The sequence below is a fragment of the Anas platyrhynchos genome, chromosome 12, assembly GCF_047663525.1.
Source record: "Anas platyrhynchos isolate ZD024472 breed Pekin duck chromosome 12, IASCAAS_PekinDuck_T2T, whole genome shotgun sequence".
Taxonomy (NCBI): Eukaryota; Metazoa; Chordata; class Aves; order Anseriformes; family Anatidae; genus Anas; species Anas platyrhynchos.
In genome coordinates, this window is record NC_092598.1 from 12818333 (window position 1) to 12834698 (window position 16366).

The 16366-nt window shown below is 47.8% G+C and overlaps 1 protein-coding gene across 2 annotated transcripts in view; it reads right to left on the reverse strand.

Moving 5' to 3' along the window:
- PDPR (pyruvate dehydrogenase phosphatase regulatory subunit) overlaps positions 1-15877 on the reverse strand; it is a 25240-nt gene extending 9363 nt beyond the window's left edge. For both annotated transcript variants that reach the window (XR_011812289.1, XM_038185554.2), the window contains exons 1-12: positions 15526-15877; positions 12964-13097; positions 11961-12042; positions 11709-11872; positions 10613-10734; positions 9449-9566; positions 7995-8144; positions 4990-5182; positions 3360-3484; positions 1550-1705; positions 1317-1450; positions 780-928 (exon numbers count right to left, since the gene is read on the reverse strand). Coding sequence is in view for 1 of the 2 variants with exons in the window: in XM_038185554.2 (XP_038041482.2) it covers positions 780-928; positions 1317-1450; positions 1550-1705; positions 3360-3484; positions 4990-5182; positions 7995-8144; positions 9449-9566; positions 10613-10734; positions 11709-11872; positions 11961-12042; positions 12964-13097; positions 15526-15755 (1757 nt within the window). In the remaining variant the exon portion in view is untranslated. The remainder of the gene's footprint in view (positions 1-779; positions 929-1316; positions 1451-1549; positions 1706-3359; positions 3485-4989; positions 5183-7994; positions 8145-9448; positions 9567-10612; positions 10735-11708; positions 11873-11960; positions 12043-12963; positions 13098-15525) is intronic.
- Positions 15878-16366: the final 489 nt, after the last annotated feature.

A 16366-nucleotide genomic window follows, 5' to 3' on the forward strand; every position in this document is an offset into this window, starting at 1 on the left:
ATCTGCAGCAGTGATTAACAAGAAGGAAAGCTACCAGTTTCACACAGAGGCAGACAATGCTTTTAAACAACACATGAATGCAGATGGAAGAGAAAGAGAATGAAAAGCTGCTTCTAATTATAAGAGCAGCAGAGAAGAATGCTCTCACACCAATACAAGGACAGCATACATAGAAAATGGTCTAGGGAAATGAATCCAATGCTTGGCCGAAACATACCCGTGAAATAGTTTTTAAACACGAGGGTTTTTTTCTAATTAAATGCCAAACAGAACCCAAGTTGCTTAGTCTAAGGATGAGATCCTGTGATCAAGTCAGTTTGCACCAGAGAGCATAAGAAAGAACCCTGGGTGAGCGCAGAGCTGAGAACTCGAGTAACGACACCACAAGGCAAGTTGAAACAGTGAAAGAGAAGTGTTTCAGCATGGAACTCCAACGAAAAGACTGGTCAGGAGCCAGCGAGCAAACATGTTTAGTTTGCTCTTTAAATGAATACTTAAGCAATAAAGTAATGACCGGAACAAATTTGCCAAAAACAAATTTGTCTTTCAATTGAGAAACTCAACATCTGAAGGCCAAACATTTTGTAGAGAAACCTGTACTTATTGATGTGGGGACTACAGATAAGTTCGGGAGCTCCCTCTCGTTTGAGCTACAGAATTAGGGATGAGTGTAGAATGGAGACTTTTCTTTTTTCCTTACAGGGCGTGGGGGTGGAATTTATGATCTTCATTAAGAGGTTCTCAGAGGCTGCTGATAAAGATGCAGTCTGCATACCTACCTGCGTTTGCTCAGCCGTGCAATGCTGCAGTCATTCTCATAACCTCCTTTCTCATTGAGCATGCCGGTATGCACAACGTGCCCAACTGGCACATCCAGGTCGTTTGAGAAGAGGTATTGCAGACTCTCCAGCGCCTGGTCTCCCGTGGACTATGGGAATTGAAAGGGAGAGCAGGCAGATGAGCTGTCTGAGCAAGACAAATTAACTGGGGCAGTTTAAGACTGCATCAACGTCCTGACCCAAATTCTTTCAATTCACATTGATAGGGACACAAACGTCTCAAGCTTAATAAGAGACAACGGTCACACAGTGCCGAAGGTCAAATCCTATTTACAGACTAAACTGGTATTTCTATGAAGTGGGCCCTCAACAGACAAAAGGCAATCTCAGGTAAATATTTGTTGCAGCCTGAATCTGGCCGTACAGCCTAATTTCTCTATCTGTCCCTCAACAGGACTTGGAGGAGTTTGAATGCAGCCAACAGAAAATAAAGACCACCTCTGCAAGCTGACGCCTTGCCACCTCCTGGGTACTTACACTTATTTCAAACTTGGTGAAAGATGACATGTCAATGACACAAACTGCTTCCTTACAGCACTTGACTTCTGAACCCACAATATCAAACCAGTCCGGCTTGTAAAAGGTTTTGCTCTGATCCAAATCCAGCAGATCTAATGCAAAGAAGAATCAAAGGGCAACTGATAAACCAAATGAACTACAATCTAATACATCAATCTGGATGCACTAGGCAGAATAAAATGCAATCTCACCTTTCCCAGGTGGGACAAAGTATTTGACTCTCTCAAACCCGTGCTTCTCCATCCACCTGGCCCCCTGGGCATCCAGACGGTCATAGAGCGGGGAGGTGCGCAGCTGTCTGCCGGTCTGGAAGTCCCAGCGGGGAACCTTCAGATCACACATGAGGGCTGCAGTGGTCACAGAGATACGTTATTAGGTTAAGTAGTGCTTTTTACCTAGGATTTTACTCCAGATTACAGATACGCATTCTTACTACACCCAAACCACCAATGAAATTCCCTCAACACAGTTCTGACTTCTCCATTTTTTGAAATCTGCAAATCTCTTTTGATCCATTTATAACTACACTAAATCAGAGCAACAATATTTGCACAGAACACTTACATTTGTAGATACTCGTGGTCTCATGACAATACTGTCAACATAACTTACCCAAACTCTCTATTTTCCATGCAGCCATGCTGACTAGCATTAATTATGCATGGTTTTTCCTGACAGCACACTGCATCAGACACTGATCATTTAGACAATACCAGTAGCGGGGTAGGGAGCCCACAGCCACAAGGATCATCCACCTCCTTAAACACTGGCAGCTCAGCTTTTTCTAATTACTGAAGCTCTTCCAAATGTCTCCTATACCTTTTCAGCCATTCCATAATATTCTAATTTAGAAAACAAGTTACCCTAATGAATGTTTAGCATTCTCCCTGGTTGCCAGCAGGGAGTAGAACTCAAGGATGCTTCTTTACAAACGTTAAGCTTAGGGCTTAACGTTAAACATAGGGCACAAATTACTTAAAACTGATGCTGAGATAGCCTAATATTTCTTACTGAACAATTCTGTTTGTCTTTGCCTCCTAACTAATGATTTTATTGTCATTACCTGGTATTGGCACTACTGAAAGAACGGGTAGAGGGAAGAATGCATTATAGTGGGAATGTAACACCAGAAAAAATGAATACAGTATTTATCTTGTAAAAATTAGACTGATTCCTTAGCTATCTAAACCTCTAGAATCAAGATCTACATTGGAAAGCCACTCTGGAATAATGCCAAGAGTACAAACTGATTTTTCTGGGAAGAAAAGTCAAAATGTAAGGTTTTTATTTCCTGAATATACCTAGAATCAAAGCTTTACCCAACTTCTCTGCTTTCACCTGAACACGTTTTTAGTTTAGACTTGGTGTTCAAGTAACTGCTTTTCTTTTGCGACTTACACTTCTATTTGAAACTTAAAAGAAAGAATTGTCCAAGTTATCTCAGGACAGATAATCAAACAACAGGAGGAAATTATGTACGGCTTTACACAGGAACAATGGCATCTAAGATCTATTGTGCAAGGCATTTATCACCAACTCAGGCAGGAGAAAGCAGAATATGTTCTACCAAGACTTCTTGAATGGCATAAGATAACTAGATCACATACTGCTACATCAGAAGTGATGGCATTTTCACGCTATACTGATGTGCAAACAATAACAGTGTTTGATATAGTGTAGTATTTCTTGTTAAGATCTTGGTATTGTTTTATTAGGCTGGAGTCCTACACAGATACACACAAACCTCCTCCTTATGGGAACATAAATAAATAGGAAACAGCACCCTACCAACAGCATCTCTTTCAGAAAAGCTGGCAGGAATGCTGCTAACAAAGCAAGCAGCCTTTGCCTTCTCCTGGGAAGGAACAGCCTTGTCCCAGGGGAGGCCAGGGGGAAGGACAATGTTTCTCAGGGTTGTGACAGTTGACAGAGGACAGACAGCACAGCAAAGAGCAAGTCTCGGACATCCTGGTGAGCACTGCAAGCAGAGACCTCACTTACGCATTACTTCCATCACACGGTGCCGGAGGAAGGTGCGACTGCTCTGCAGAGTACCAAAGCGTTTCAAGTCCAGAGGCCAGACATTTTCTGACGGATAACCATTTACCATCCACTCTGCCAGGTACCTGATGGAAGCAGTAAAGAAAAACCAAGAAATCAGTCAGTGTCTTAAAGAGTTTAGCTCTAAAGTCATAAGCAAGGCAATTTGGACATGAGAACTTCTTGCAGCAGGGATAAAACAGAACTAACATGGTATTCTGAACACTAGCTGAATCTGGAAGGCTTTCCCATTATAAAACCCATCCAGCAGCTTTCCAAATTACTCATTTCCCATTAGGATAAAACGCACAGGGCAGCAGGACACATGGTCAACAAAGCCAGGGACTGGACAGGCAGCCTGGCTGACACTGTGTCAAGTCCTCAGGCTACCCCACACAAAGGAGCGCTGAGCACATTTAGGTTGGAGTTAGGAAGCTGACTGCTTTGTCGTTTTTCAGTACCTGGTGTAGGCTCAGCCACAAACCATCAGTGACAGCGTTCATTTCAGCACGAGGTACCAGCCAAGTTATGTTTAGCTACACTTCTAGCAGTGAAGGAGGAAGGCATGCTCCAGAGCTAAAGGACAAAGGCAGCTCAGACAAAAGCAGAGCAGAAGGATCTGTTCACAGTCAGTAAACAGAAAAACAAAGGGGTTTGAGACTGATCATTAAAAGTTACATTAGCAAGCTAAGCTGCTTATTTTGAGGCTGTAGCAACAAACAGTCAAATAACGTTTTACCCTTAGAAGTGATTTTGATCCTCAAATAACCTTACTGCAAAGATTCTCCGTATTTCCATATTATTTATGACAAAGAAAAATCACCATTTCCTTCTCTGCTGAGTTAAATTATTAGACAGACAGAAACTAATGGAAACAAGTGCAGATACTAACACTTGCCATGAAAAATGAGCAGCTTGCTAAGAAGGCTGTACAGCAGAAGGGATGCTGGGTTGCCAAAACCAAATGGCAATCAGAGAAAGCGATGATCATTTTGCAAGCAACTTTGCTGCTGGGATCACACTTACATGCCTGTCAAAGTATTTGCATTAACACAGGAATTGGAGTGTACTGGGAAGTGGCTACATCCCTAGCTCGCTGGCAGAGGACAGTATTTAACTGTATTGGCAGCACCTGGCATCACACACACGGTGCTTTATCTGCTTTAGATTCACTCTCTTTTAGAGAAATGAATTGTTGTGTCAACTTGAATGCTCTAAGGACTTCAGCCAAATAATAAATTAAAGGGATCGTGGAGCAGAGAAGATGAGGGACTGTGTGCTTTGCTAAGCTTTTCTCTCTTCCAGGCAGAAGAAAGTTTGGACCGGTTAGTCCTCAGGGAGCTTCCTCAATCCCCATCAGGCTGCTGGGGACTGAGATGTGCAGGGGAGGAGAAGAATCCAGCCCAGAGCTGGAGTACACACAGGACTGCTCTTCCCTGTGACTCAAGCTGGAGACAAAAGCGTCCTCTGTTGGTAGCAGAGGGGAGGTGACAAATACTGACCAGAACACTTCACACAGAAGACTCATCTGAGCAGTCTTTTTTCTCGGTTAAAACCTTACTTACACACCGAACGGTGATAAACCACTTACTTGCCTGCTCCCCCACCATAAGAGATACCAGCCGAGTTCATGCCAGCCAGGACGAAGTAGCCGCGCACTGTGGGCGACTCGCCCATGATACACCGCATGTCTGGCGTGAAGGACTCCGGGCAGTTCACGAGCTGCATGATCTGCAGGGCCTCCAAATCCGGCATCCTGCGCAGAAGGGAACTCAGGAGCGGCTCTGGGATGGAGACAAAAGACAAAAAGTCAAGGCTTTCAATCTCAAAGCACTTCAGCATCAAAGCAGAGAGCGTGCTGGTGTCTGAACAGAAGGGAACACATTCACTGGCTGAACAGTGTGCTGGCAGAACAGAAAACCTCAAACTACTCAAAATGGATCACCATTTTTCACACAGCACACCATAAAAGCAGCCCCACTGATTCAGACCAGTGTTGAAGGTCTGAGTCTGCAGCTGATTCAGGCCAGCGACGCCTTCCCCAGCAGAAACATGTTCAGCTTTGTTAGGGAAAGCAGCAAGGAATGGATACCTAGCGAGGAGTAAGAACAGACAAATCTTTATGACACTGGCCCCACACATCCTGCCAGCCTCTGCTTACCTTCAGCAGTTTTCCTAAACCCCAGGAGGTTTTCCCTAAATACTAAGTGGTATTTACCAAATACTAACTGGTATTTGCTAAACACAAAAATAATATTTAATAAATGCTAGCTGGTATTTACCAAATAAAAATAATATTTACTAACTGGTAAATAGTGTTTACTAAATGGCAACCCTTAGCGGATCTCTTTTCCAAGTACTCAACCAGTCTTCCCCAAAACTCCTCAGAACATCTTGCAAGGCTGCCAAGGAGATATCCACACATCCAGTACTTGTGGTGAGAGGAATCACTGAGATTGAAACTTAAACTTAATTAACTTTTTGATGGCCCCAAGCTGGCACAACAGAAGCAGCAGTGAACAGGAGATCCCCATCTAGAGTGGGATCTCACTCAACATTTCCTAGACCTCTGTTTACCTCCCTTTGGTCATCTCTTTTTTTTTTTTTTATCCCTGCCAGTCAGTCATCCCTCTTTTGGGAGCTGCTCCAAGCCCTGATCAGCTTCTAGCTGCTCTTTTCACCAGTAAGATGACACCCTCTGCAGAACACCTCTTATCTGGCACACGAAGGATAGGGAGCTGCACGATGATTTTGTTTTCTGCTCCTTTCCTAATAACTCCTTTATTTTTGCTTTGCCAGCTACTGAGCTGACGCCTTCACAGAACTAAGAGAACCCCAAGGTCAGCTCAAAGCCCGTTGTTCTGTGTGGTGAAATGAATAGCACTCCCCAGCAGACACACCCTCACACACTTGCGTCACTTCACATTTATCCTCATTGAATTTCCTTGCCACTTTATTGCCCAGTCACGCTGGAAAGGTCCTTGGGCAATTCACAGCCTGATATTTGAGAGCTTTAATAAAAGGGTAAGCTGTCTACTTTGATCTTCTTGCCCAGGAGTTCCCTCTGCACCGTACCCTAGATTAAAGTCCCCAAAATTCAGCACTAGTTACATTCCTCAGTTTTACACACAGGCTCTGAAATATTCAGATTCCACGTCACCTAAGAAGTCACAAGCAGAAGCCTGCTGAACTGCTCTTTCTGATGCCTTGTAACTCCCCAGGGCCTGTTGTTACAGGCTTCTTTTTTCCTACTGATAAAAAGAGGGCTCAGTTCTAGACTTGTTCTTACATCCAGCCCAACATTTCTGCAACAGTACAGGCTATTTTAAACCCTAAAGGTGTTCCAATCAGAGGGATTAGAGCAGGAACACGTGAGCTCAGGAGCTGCAGCCCTAGAAGAGGATCAAATATTGGCTGAGTAAGCTCTGACTGCTCAGCTACTCTGCACGTTTGAAGTGATAAAAAGGTAACGCTGGAACTTAGCGTGCAGCTGCTTCCGAAACCTGGGCAGTTTGCAGGTGCCAGCAAGCAGGGCTTTGCCATTCCAGCAGGATCTGGAAGACCAAAGAGGAGGTGGGTGCAACGCGTGAGCAGCTCGTTAGGGAAGCTGCTTTTCAATCAAGTCCGCGGTCATCTGCAGGTCTAAAAAACTTCTTCCGTAAGCCAGCACAGAGCTGCAGCCCATCCTGCCTCCACCCCATCTGAATTGTTTATGAAACCCATATATCATCTCTCAGACACAAAAACTAAATTAGTTCAACCAGGGGAGCAGCTGGATGAACACGCTACCGCTGCAGAAAGACAGCAGGGAGTCTCACTGAGCCTGGAGACACAGGCAGAGATGTGTGTGTTCACGGAGGAAGCAAAGAGCTCTGACGCAGGGCAGAACTGGTTCCCTCAAATAAAAGGGGAATTGAAGGCACACAAAACTTACGAGGCACGTGAGAGGGGAAAAACAGGACCTGGAGACCATGCTATATTCTTTCCTACAGAAAGATCCCTCCATATAAAAAGATTTATGCAGAATATCAAACCAGAAACAAATAATATGGGAAGAGAAAAAAACATTTGGAAAGGACCAAGCCACCACACTGCTGGTGGTGGGATGGATGGAGTCTGGGAAGCAGCACCAGCGAGTTCTGCTCGCGATTTCCTCCACTGGAAATGCACTTGGCAGGCAGTGCTAAAAGGAGCCGCAGAAACGAAATGCCACAGCTGCATGGCGGGTCAGGAGTGCTGATCTACAGTCACAAGAGGAGCAGCACGTGGTGCTGACAGCCCGAAATCAAACACAGGGGGAGAAGAGCGTTGGAAAGTTCATGCAGTACGCCACTGCACTAGAGGAAATAAATACAAGCTAAAGGTTAGCGGGTGTTTTTAAACACTGCAAAGATGTTGACATAGTCCTTGGTTGAGTGGTTTCATGCAAATTACTGACAAATGAAGAAATTAATGAATTTGAGAGAACGTTCATCCTTCTCACACCTGTCAGAGGCAGAGAGACGCTAGCTGGTTTCTAACAGCCTGTCTCATTGCTAACTGCCTTCTGCTGAAGCCACGTGCTTTATTGCTGTGGGCATCTCCCCACGGACATACCAAAATGATCCCAGTCTTCCTGGAGGTTCTGAATCTCCAGCTGGTTCCGTCCCTCCGTGAAAAGAGGCTTGGGGTTTTTCTCAAAGCCTCCCGAGAGGATGCCGCCCTGCCAGTTGCGGATGTAGATCCTGCCATCGGGGTCTACGATAGCTGCAGAGGAAAGAAAAGAGGTGGGAAGGGAGGTGAGAAGGAGCAGCAACCTCCGGCCATCTCACAGGCTCCAGTGACAGGCTCTGCTGCCAAGCTAGCAGCCCACAGCCAGGACCATTTCAGTCCCCCCAGCCCACACCTTTACGCTGTTTCTGGTCCTCACTTGGCCCCCTAGGGTGCTGGTTTAGATGCCTAAACCAGCATCGATTCCCATCTCAGCCACACAGGTTAACTTCTGAGCAGCAAGAGAAACTGAGGAGAATCTAAAGGGCACCATAGCCAGCAGGACAGCAGCACCGGGAGCAGGACACAAGGATTTGCATCCCTTGTGGCACCAGCAGGCTGTTACGCTGGCTTAAATCCACTGGGAGTGCACCCAGGACCAGACCAAGAGACGTCCTGCCCTCCCCATCTTTCCCTTCATGTATTAAAACAGTTCAAATTAACGGGGGTGGGTCACTGAATCAGTCTGCTGCAGGCCACCAGCACAAAGACTGCAGGCAGCAATGGGGTGAGGGCAAGCAGTCAGGTCAGGATTGCCTATTCCAGTGGCAGTGTCAACTTGAGGCACTTAGACTGCACCCGACATGTTTCAGAGTATTTTTTTCCCCATGTACAGAAGAGCTGTGAAGATATATACATTTAAATTGCTCTAGGAAAGTAAAAGTGAAGCAGAGAATCCAATGAGAGAGCTGCATTCCTTGGAGAACATATATATGACTCCCTAGGAGCAGAAACTCTTACTAAAGACAGAATAAATAAGCAAAGCTTCCTACTTCCCCACCACAGATTTCAAACAGAAGGGCTTTTATTGAAGAGATCCAAAAGCCAGAACATGGGGGAGGAGCAATTACCTCAAGTGCTTGGGTTGCCCCTACAGCTCATAGACATGTAAATGCCATTGTAAAGCCTTAGCTTCAGTTGGAGGAAAGGAATAGATGGGCCATTTGGGGACAGCAGCCTGCAAGGAAAACACAGTGCCAAGGCTAGCACCCTCTCCAGCCCACAGACAACAATCCGAGTCTCAGGCACAGCAGCTAGCCAAGCTAGAGCCAAGGTCGTTCACCTGCTCTGCTGACAAGCTCTGGAAATCAATTCCTGCAGCAAAAGCTTTCCCAACAGTAAGGAAACAGATACCACTGAAAGAGGATATTCAAAGCAATTCAGCTAGAACACACTTCACAATTGCAATCGAGCTGAGAAGTGATAGTCCTTCGTCGGCTGTTTTGTCATAACACAAGTCACCTTGGAAAGGAGGATATAATTCATCGAGGAAAGTGGAAAAAAAGCTGAAGAACCCTTACTTGGTACACTGCTTGCCAGAGGTTCCTTCAAAGGATGTGTCAGGAGGTAGAAGTGCTCGCAGGCGTGGAGCGGGATGTTGACTGGTTCGTCCCCAGAGTGGCCCAACTCATAGGCCCACTGAAATTACAAAACAAAACAGAACCAGGATGTAAAAGAAGAAAACTAATTCCAAAGAGAAAGGCGGGAGAAAAGCATGCAAACCGATCATCTCTGTGGGTCTGCTTTCAAAAAGGCCAAATAAGATGTGGCTCAGCGCCCTGAACCTTAAACAAAGACATTTGTTTTCTGCTTCCTTAGAATTTGAGCTATCTGGGGCAAAGACTGTTTTTGTGTTCCCCATGTAATGTCTAGAAAAGCAGAACCCTGGCTCAAGCCTAGGAAGAATCAACATAAAACAGGAAAGAAAAATAAGATTCACGTGCCACAGCCAAGGTGCCTGTGGTGCTGCCAGGGCCCCACAGGAACGAGAGCACCAGCTGCACACTGAGCAACAGCGGCTGTCAGGTGTCTGCATGGTGGGGAAGCAATGATAAAAAGAAAAAAAAAACAGAAAGTGACTTTTTTGTGTGTGACAGGAGGGTGAGCCCACCATGAGACCCCACGCGCAGCGGTGCAGCAGCAAGCTGCAGGGCTCCCCCAGCCTTTGTGCCGAGCACACAGCCACCTCCGCTGTCCTCCCTCAGGGCCCTGCTGCTCTGACTTGGAGCTACTCCAGTAAAGCAAGCCAAAGCATGAACCATAATAAAGCCAAATAAAATGAAAATGAAGAAAAGAGCACGTGTTCATTCATTTTTCTAATAAAGAAAACGTTTTTAGAATCCCATACCCAAGCAGCTGTAACTCCACAATTTAAAGCAGAGGTTTTTCAGAGATGAAGAAAGACAACACTAAAAAAGGGGGACTGCAAGAGTTTCTTTAGCATACAACATGCAAGAAGTCAGGTGGGGGACAACTATTATCCTGTTCTGGCAGTCTGATCTAAAACAACAACATTCTTTGGGACAAACTGTTGTGGACTGGCAAGAGGCTTGCCTAGTCTGGCAGAAAGAAAGCACCTCTCTTTTTCTCATTTTTCTTTCTGGAATTCCCTTAAAGATTTCCTTTAACAGCACAGCTGCATCATAACCAAAGGGAAAAAGAAAGACAGGTTTGAATAATCCTACCTGGCCAGCACAGTTGACGAAGTACTGGCACTGAATCTTCCCTCGGTCGGTCTCAACTCCAGTCACACGGCCCTTCTGGATCAAGACGTGACTGACGCTCGTCCGTTCGTGGATCTGGACGCCTGAAGAGGACAAAGTCAGTGCAAAACAAGCCTTCGTTCTACAGCTACTCACATCAAACCCTTAAGCTCAACTTAAAAGCTAATTTTCTCATAAAGACAAAAGTTTCTACGTTTTGTGCAACCATTCTTAAGGGAAATCCTGTAAAACAGCATGCATACAACTTCTTCATTATGTAAGTGATAAGTTTAAGAAGAATCACAGTATTTTTCCCCACTTCTGGATGGCAGATAGACCCCAGAATCAATGACATGGGGAAAAAAAAAGTAAACCACAGATTTCTTTCAATACAATGCCTTTACATGATCAAGTCTGTTGTTGTGGATTGCAAGACTGCTTCTTCCATGGGAAATCAGTTATTTTGTGAAAAACTAAATTAGCAGTAAGCAAAATAAAGCTGCACAAAAAGAAACTAAAAGCGGTATCTTCCTCAATAGCTTCTTCCAGCCTGATGAACTTTCATCCTTCGTGTGCCTCACCTCCGTTATCAAAGTAATTTCTGCCCCACTTTTAGACCGCTCCAGTCTGCCAAAGTGCTACACGAACAGCATTTACTGCTTCATTAGACATACATGCTTTGGAAGTGAAGTATTCCACAAGGAGCCAGTCAGATCTTTTCACTTCAGAATCAATTAAAACTCTTTTGATGTGTAATTTTGAGCCAGGTCCTATTAAGGACTGTATTTCTGATAAAGCAGCATGTGCTTATTCAGAGAAATATGTAACTAGCAAGTACAACAAACTGGTGCTTGATCCATCACATCAGTTCCCTAAAGATTCAGTATGTGAAAAAAAATAAATCAGCCTGACTATTGAGACAAAAGGGATTTCAAAGAATACAAACCATGTAGAAACAACCAACTTTTGGCCTTCAGCACTTAGCTAAGATCCCCAAACAGATGCAAACCATCACTTCCTTTACTGGGAAGAAGGTAACTATCAGGCAGGAGAGCACCAGGAGACAAAAATCTCGTACCATTCCGTGAGGCAGCAGTCGCCAGAGCCAGACTGACGTTGGCAGAGGACACGAGTGCATCTTCTGGCACATACATGGCCCCCACAAGGTCGTGGATGTTGATAAGCGGGTGAAGCTGCGCCACTTGCTTCGGGGTGATAATTTCACACGGGATCCCCATTACACTGCCACAGAACACAAAGAAAATGTCGTTAGCCTTGCAGGAGAGCTGATGCAAATTTAAAATCGGTTTTATTTCCTGCTTATACGTACTTCAGCGATGAAGCAATGCGTTTCAGAGAGATTAGTCGGTCCTGAGTCTGAGCCAGTGATATAGAGCCTGTCTTCATGTACCCTATGACAATCACCAAAGTCAAGTCAGATTTGGACAGGAGCTTGAATTCCTTTTAATTTCAGACCCGTTGCTTTAATTAATCGCAGACCCGGTGCTTCCACTACTCAAGAGCCAGGAAACCCCAGATCCCCACGTAACTTTAAACATTTATCAGCCAGTAATCAAAAATTGTATTAGTCAACTTTTCCAAAGAGCACTTCAATTTTGACTTGGGCCCTAACTCTCCTTCGCGCTGCGTTTACTTGTGCTTATAAAACAGAGCCTACACATGGTATCTATTAAAAGAGAGAGAAGTTACTGGCAAAAAGGTGAAAATGAGATCGAATACACAGAAAAATAAAACCTCAACAACTAAAGGACGACATTTTGTGACTCTACCACCTGTAAAAGTTTAATAGTAACCTTAATGACATGCACATTTATTAATCCCTGTTGAGTTTGATGTGTATCACAAGTCTTTGCCAACAGGAAACTTTCCGTGCTCAAGTTCTTCATCCCAGGTGCATACCTGAGCGTTTCGGAGGGAGAGGGGGAATTTCAACACAGTATTTCCAGGGAGAGACTAGAGTAAAATACCTTGCTTTGCCTGGGCTTTAGAGCTGCTGTGAAGCTTTTTGTATTTCTGATAAGTGAAACAGTGCAGAAAATGGGTCACTTGCTCTCGTCTCTTTTTAGTGCCCTTGTGAACAAAAATCCCCTACGTTTGTCCAAGCTACAGACGGCAGCTCGCAGGCAGGTCTGAGCACCTGACACCCTTCCTCCCAACCTTCCAGTCAGATCACTGATGCTCTTTTGCATCTGATTCAGTCCAAACTAATTATTTTGTTTTGAGCAGGAACCACCAGCGCCCAAGACACTTTCTTCAGGGCCAGCACTTCTACCCGCCCTCCCAAAGGTTACCCGGTGCTCACCCCCCAGTACCTGTCTGCACGCCCGTCTCTTGCTCCAGCTGCTGGTACAGCTTGTTGGAGTAGTCTGCCATCTTCAGCTCGATGGACACGTGCCTGGCGGTGCTCACGATGCCCGCACAGAAGCGGGTGGTACCAGCAGCCAGCCTGCAAGATAAGTTTAAAGAAAGCCTCAGGCAGCTGACGGGCAGGGAAGCCAGCACAGCCCCCCAGGAGGCTGCCCCAGAGGTTTCTGATGGCACAGAACGCCCACCCGCTGCCCCCTGCACCCATCAGACCACAACTGCTCCCTTTGTCCAGCTGTAAATACCACCACAGACAACTTGAAAATCAGTTGTGCCCCTCGGGAGAACCCCCAAAGCCGTACGGTGGCTGATGCAGGAGTAACACAACAGCAGGGATGCTTCTGCTTTACCTCGCTTTTGGAAAAACCTTCTGTTCCAAACCCACTTCTCTCTAACTTTTCCTAACCACTCGCATCTTTGAAAGAAAGCATCTTTGAAAGAAAGCACTTAAAAAAAATATTAGCTGATGGGCAAGCCAAGCTGCCTACCTGATCGCTTCCTTCTCCAAAGCCAGGTTTCCCTCAGAGCAAAATTAACTTGGATTCCTTTGAGCCCTGCATCTCTGCAGCTTGCACCGAGTCCCTCTTAGCGTGCAGCAGCTACGTAGATGCACATTTCTTCCCCTTTTTAATCTGCCCTTCAGGCACTGCCCACCTAGCTTCCTGGGGAAGCACTTCCACAGCGAGCCCTATAAAAAGCTCTGCTGCAGGGTTAAATTTAAGCATTTCTCTCCCACTGCTTCCACGCCACTCGTGGCCACCTTCCCTGCTGCTCAAGCCACCCCGCGCTGCTCCACGCGCTGACCTCTGGCCTCGCAGCACGCCCTCAGGAAACTCAACACGAGCACCAGCTGCGTAAGGCATTCCCCTTGCTACACCCCTACAGCCGTAGCCAAAACTGCTGCAGCGAGGCTTTAAGCGGGCTCACCACAATCCTAAACCGCTCCTGGGAACGCAGCGGTGTTTTTCTGCGGGCACACGTGTGTGGATTGAGCTCAGAGACCTCCGAGGGAGAATTCCCTCTGCTGGCAGCTGCCAAGAGCCTGACGCTTCCCAGCCAGGCGACGCCAAGCAGCCGGAGCTCCCTGCTCCTGGAGCTCTGAGCTTCCAGCCCCACTGCGTGGTGCCCAAGGCCCCAAAATGCTTAATGAAGGCACCAAAAAAAGCACTTCCAAACCAAAAACCTGAACAGGCATGGACTGGGCAGTCAGCTCCCAACAAGAGCGACGTGCTCTGCCATCTCTCCAAGCCACGCTGTGTTTCACATCATTACCTGCGAGTAGAGCACCGACAGATGTGGCTGGAGCTGCTGCCTCTTGGGCCACCCCTACCAGCAGCTGTCCCGACCTCTGGGGCTCAGATCTGCACGGATGGGTGCAAGGTAAATCAAAACCCCCTTCAAATACACACACGTACAAAAAACCACGAGCACCTTCGTTGACTCCACTGTTTCCCATGCCTACATGCAAGTAACTTCAACATTCATGGCTGGGAGTCTGCAGAGAGAGGTTTAGGTGAAGAAAATATCCCCTGCTTCTCTGCCTAGGGGTCAGCTGAGAACTTGGTGGCACTGTAACAGTGGCCGAGCACACGCTTAGCGTGAGAAACAAAACCAAAAACGCTCAGATTTCACATCCATAGTTTGTGACCTCTTGTCTTGCACGGAGGCTTTGTCTTTGCACTGTGCATTACCAAAACACCCCAAAATATCAGGGTTTGGTAGCAGGGGTGGCCCCTGTGAGAAGTCAGTGTGTCTGGCATGGGACAGCCCCACTTCCAGCCAGCCCCCATAGAGACACCCACAGGGTGCTGGGCCCTCAGCAGCACCTCTAGGAAGGCAACTCATGGGCAACAAATGCCAAAGAAATGGAGGAGGAGCAAAAAGTAAACAAGGAAGAGACGAGGAAACCCCAAGGACAGGGAGAAGGAGGAGGTCCAGCTGCTGGAGCAGGCATTTGCTGCAGCCTGAGGAAGGCCCCACGACAGAGCAGACGGATGCCTACAGAGGAACTGCAGCCCCTGGACAGCTGGAGCAGCTTTCCCTGAAGGGCTGCAGCCCAGGGCAGAGCCTGCAGGGGACCGGGAGGAACCAGGGCAAAAGCAGGAGAGGGAGAAGCCCCCACGAACCCCCCTGTGAGGAAGGAAGGGGGCAGAAGGCTGTGCAGGGCAGGAACAAAGCTGAGGACAGGCCAGAAGAAAAGGAGAGCTGTTCTTCTAACATTTCTGCTTCTCCCTACGTGGCTATATTTTGATTGCCAACACACCAATTAATTTCCCCTGCGTTTCTCTATTCCACCCCGGGCAGTGCGGGGCTGCCCATGGCCCTGTGCCGTGAAGCAGCACCAAGCTCTGTCAGCGATGGTCTGTCCAAACCCACCACGGCTGCAGCACTCAGCAAAGCGGCAGAAATGACAGAAACAAACACGGAAACGCCAGAAAATGATACAGAAATGGTAAAAACACGCAGAGAAACGCCTCCAGGCCCGCCCCGCTGCAGCCCGCAGCCCCTACCTGCCCTGCTCCAGCAGCACCACGTCCCTCCAGCCCAGCTTGGCGAGGTGGTAGGCCACCGAGGCGCCCACCACGCCGCCCCCGCACACCACCACCCGCGCCTGGCCCGGCAGCGGGGCCGGCGGCGGCGCCTCGGAGGCCGCTGAGGTGCTCCGCGGGCAGCGGGCGGCCCCGCTCCAGCGGGGGGCGGCCGGGCGCCACCGCACGTCGGACAGCAGCCGCAGGAACATGGCAGCGGAGGCCGGGGAAGGGGCGGGAGGGGAGCGGGGAGCGGGGGGGGCGGCACCGGGCCCCGCGGCCCCTCACGGCCCCGCAGCGGGCGGCGGAGGCGCCGCTGACCTTCCGCGCTTTACGGTAGGCGGCCGCCGCGCTTTACGGCAGGCGGGACGCAGCGCGACAGGCGGCCGGGGTCGTGAGGCACGGCCGGCGCGGGGCGAAGGGGGCGTGGCTAATCGCGCTTGACCCCGCCCCCTTATTTGCATAACCACGCCCACATCCATATTAGTTTCTCACCCTCTATTTGCATAACCCCGCCCATCACCCGCATGACCACGCCCCCAAGTGTATAACCCCGCCCCTTCCCGCGTGGCCCCGCCCCCTCCCTTCCCGCCCCTCTCTTCCCGCCCTCCCCCTCCTGACAGAAATTTTACCTCAGGGTCCCCCCCAGGGGTGCGTGAGGGGGGCAGCTCGCTCTTTTCTGAGCTGTTCTGCAAAAATAGTGGAAAACGGCTCTTTTTGCTCTCAGTTTTACCTCACAGCCTGAGGGGTTCACCCCTTTTCCCCTCAAAAAATGTGTCCTCACAGTGTCCCACCCTCAGGGGAAATTAGGGCATGAAAACAA